Genomic DNA, 1,846 nt, shown 5'->3' on the forward strand with positions numbered 1-1,846 from the left:
AAAGAGAGTCAGAGAAATAATGGAATTTAAAATTACAGTTATGGACACACAAATTCATTCTACACATAGCTGAAGGGGCAAAGGAGCAACCATGAAATAAATGGCGTTGAGTAGCCGCCCCTTGCATTGCCCCCTCGCAGATACTATGCATATGTATTATCATCTTGAATACTCCCTTTAGGTAGAGATTATTTGTCTTTACTTTCCCCTTTTGTTCCACAGTATTATAATGAGTGCTCTTATATTTTATTCACCTTTTATTGGGACAAATGGCAATCCACATGGGAAAAATTTATCTTAAATAATAACCTCATATTTTAATAGTAACCCTGTATCAATTTAAGACATAATCACAAAAATTTGGGATGTATTAAAATATAATTTGTCAAATCTAAATCTGAGCTCCATAAGTTCAGAAGATATGATTTTTATGGTCTCACAGAGCAGGGAAGTTCTTTCATCACACACAAAAATGCAACCCCTGAAAGAAGAATATCAATACACTTTTGCATAGCAAAATCAGCACATCCAATATTTAAGTGCATCAACATTTTAAAAGGTTTATGACAAAGGGCTCCACAAGGAAAATGAAGACAAGCCATAATTTCCTACAAATCCATATCCTACGGCCATCAAGCCCAACCGTGGCTTGTCGAGACCTTATTTAGGGTTCTGAGGCTGTCAATCCTCACTGGAGCGGCTAGTCTCATCGTTCTCCCTCCGAGGGGCTGTTGGCTTCAAACTGATGACCTTGCGTTAGGAGTCCAATGCTTACCTGACAGTGCCCCGCCACCCCCACCCCCACCCCGGGCAAATCAATAAGAGATCTACACATCAGTAAGGAAGACAAAGAAACCATCTCACCCTACAGAAAAAAGGAGAAGCTCTCACTAGACAACTTAAAAGAAAAGGCAAATGACCAATAAGCATATCAAATGATACCTGATCTCATGAGCACATAGGAGTTCACTCAACATTTCACACACACAAGGTTGTGGAACGTGAAGACGGCTATAAATACCCAGGGTTGTGGAAGGTTCCAGACGCTGGGCAACTTCCCCTCTACTGGTGGGAGTATACACTGGTGAGCAGCAAAAGCCCTAAAGATTATTTTCTTATTTTACATCATTGTGCCACTCCCCTGTTCAACTGGAAGCAGGGCAGTAGGGATAAAGAAAATGTGGCCTCAGTTTCCTCAGCTGAGGAGGAAATCAAGGGGGCTGGGGTTGGGTGAGGTAGATTTGATGAGTTTAAAATTTCCTCTTGGTTGTAAAGTTCTGATTCTAAAATATAATCTTTAGTGCAGCCTGCCTGCTTCTTCAGAACTGCTCTCTGTACAGGGTTCTGATGGAGCCCCTGTGATCTGGACACACATTGGCATTGTCACTACTGCCCTGCTTTGGAAGGCATTTGCTAGAGGCCTCCAGCCTCCGGTGCATACCCCGCTGTCCTCTTGGGGAGAAAGTCAGAAAGCCACTTAAGAATCAGGAGGCTGTCCTGGAGTTGGGTGAACTGACTCCTAGTCCCTGTGGTGGGCACTGGTTCCCAAGGAGGTACTAGGCCAGCAGTCGGCACAAAACACAAAGCAGGAAATCGTCCCTACCTCTTCTCCACTGTACTGCTTCAGACAATTGAGGAAATGGCAAGTATTGGAGAGCCAGAAGGACAGCATTTCAAAGTCTTCTAAATGTTCCTTAAAAACAAACAAACAAAGAAACACACTCACAAACAGATAACATTGGACTTGGTGAGCTGACGATGGTTCCTCTAGCCAACTGGTGGCTTTTGATGAAGATAAAATTTTCTTTTATTCACTAAAGCTTCTATTACATTCATACTACAAGGA

The 1,846-nt window shown here is 42.4% G+C and overlaps 1 protein-coding gene across 1 annotated transcript in view; it reads right to left on the reverse strand.

Annotated features, from left to right (window-relative positions):
* Positions 1-1,846, reverse strand: part of MYO5C (myosin VC) — a 103,203-nt gene that overhangs the window by 9,849 nt on the left and 91,508 nt on the right. The window contains exon 37 of the mRNA XM_045286468.1: positions 1,604-1,693. Within this exon, the coding sequence (XP_045142403.1) occupies positions 1,604-1,693 (90 nt within the window). The remainder of the gene's footprint in view (positions 1-1,603; positions 1,694-1,846) is intronic.

This window comes from Echinops telfairi, unplaced genomic scaffold, assembly GCF_000313985.2.
Source record: "Echinops telfairi isolate 266 unplaced genomic scaffold, ASM31398v2 ScPeMD7_8;HRSCAF=38, whole genome shotgun sequence".
NCBI classification, from domain to species: Eukaryota; Metazoa; Chordata; class Mammalia; order Afrosoricida; family Tenrecidae; genus Echinops; species Echinops telfairi.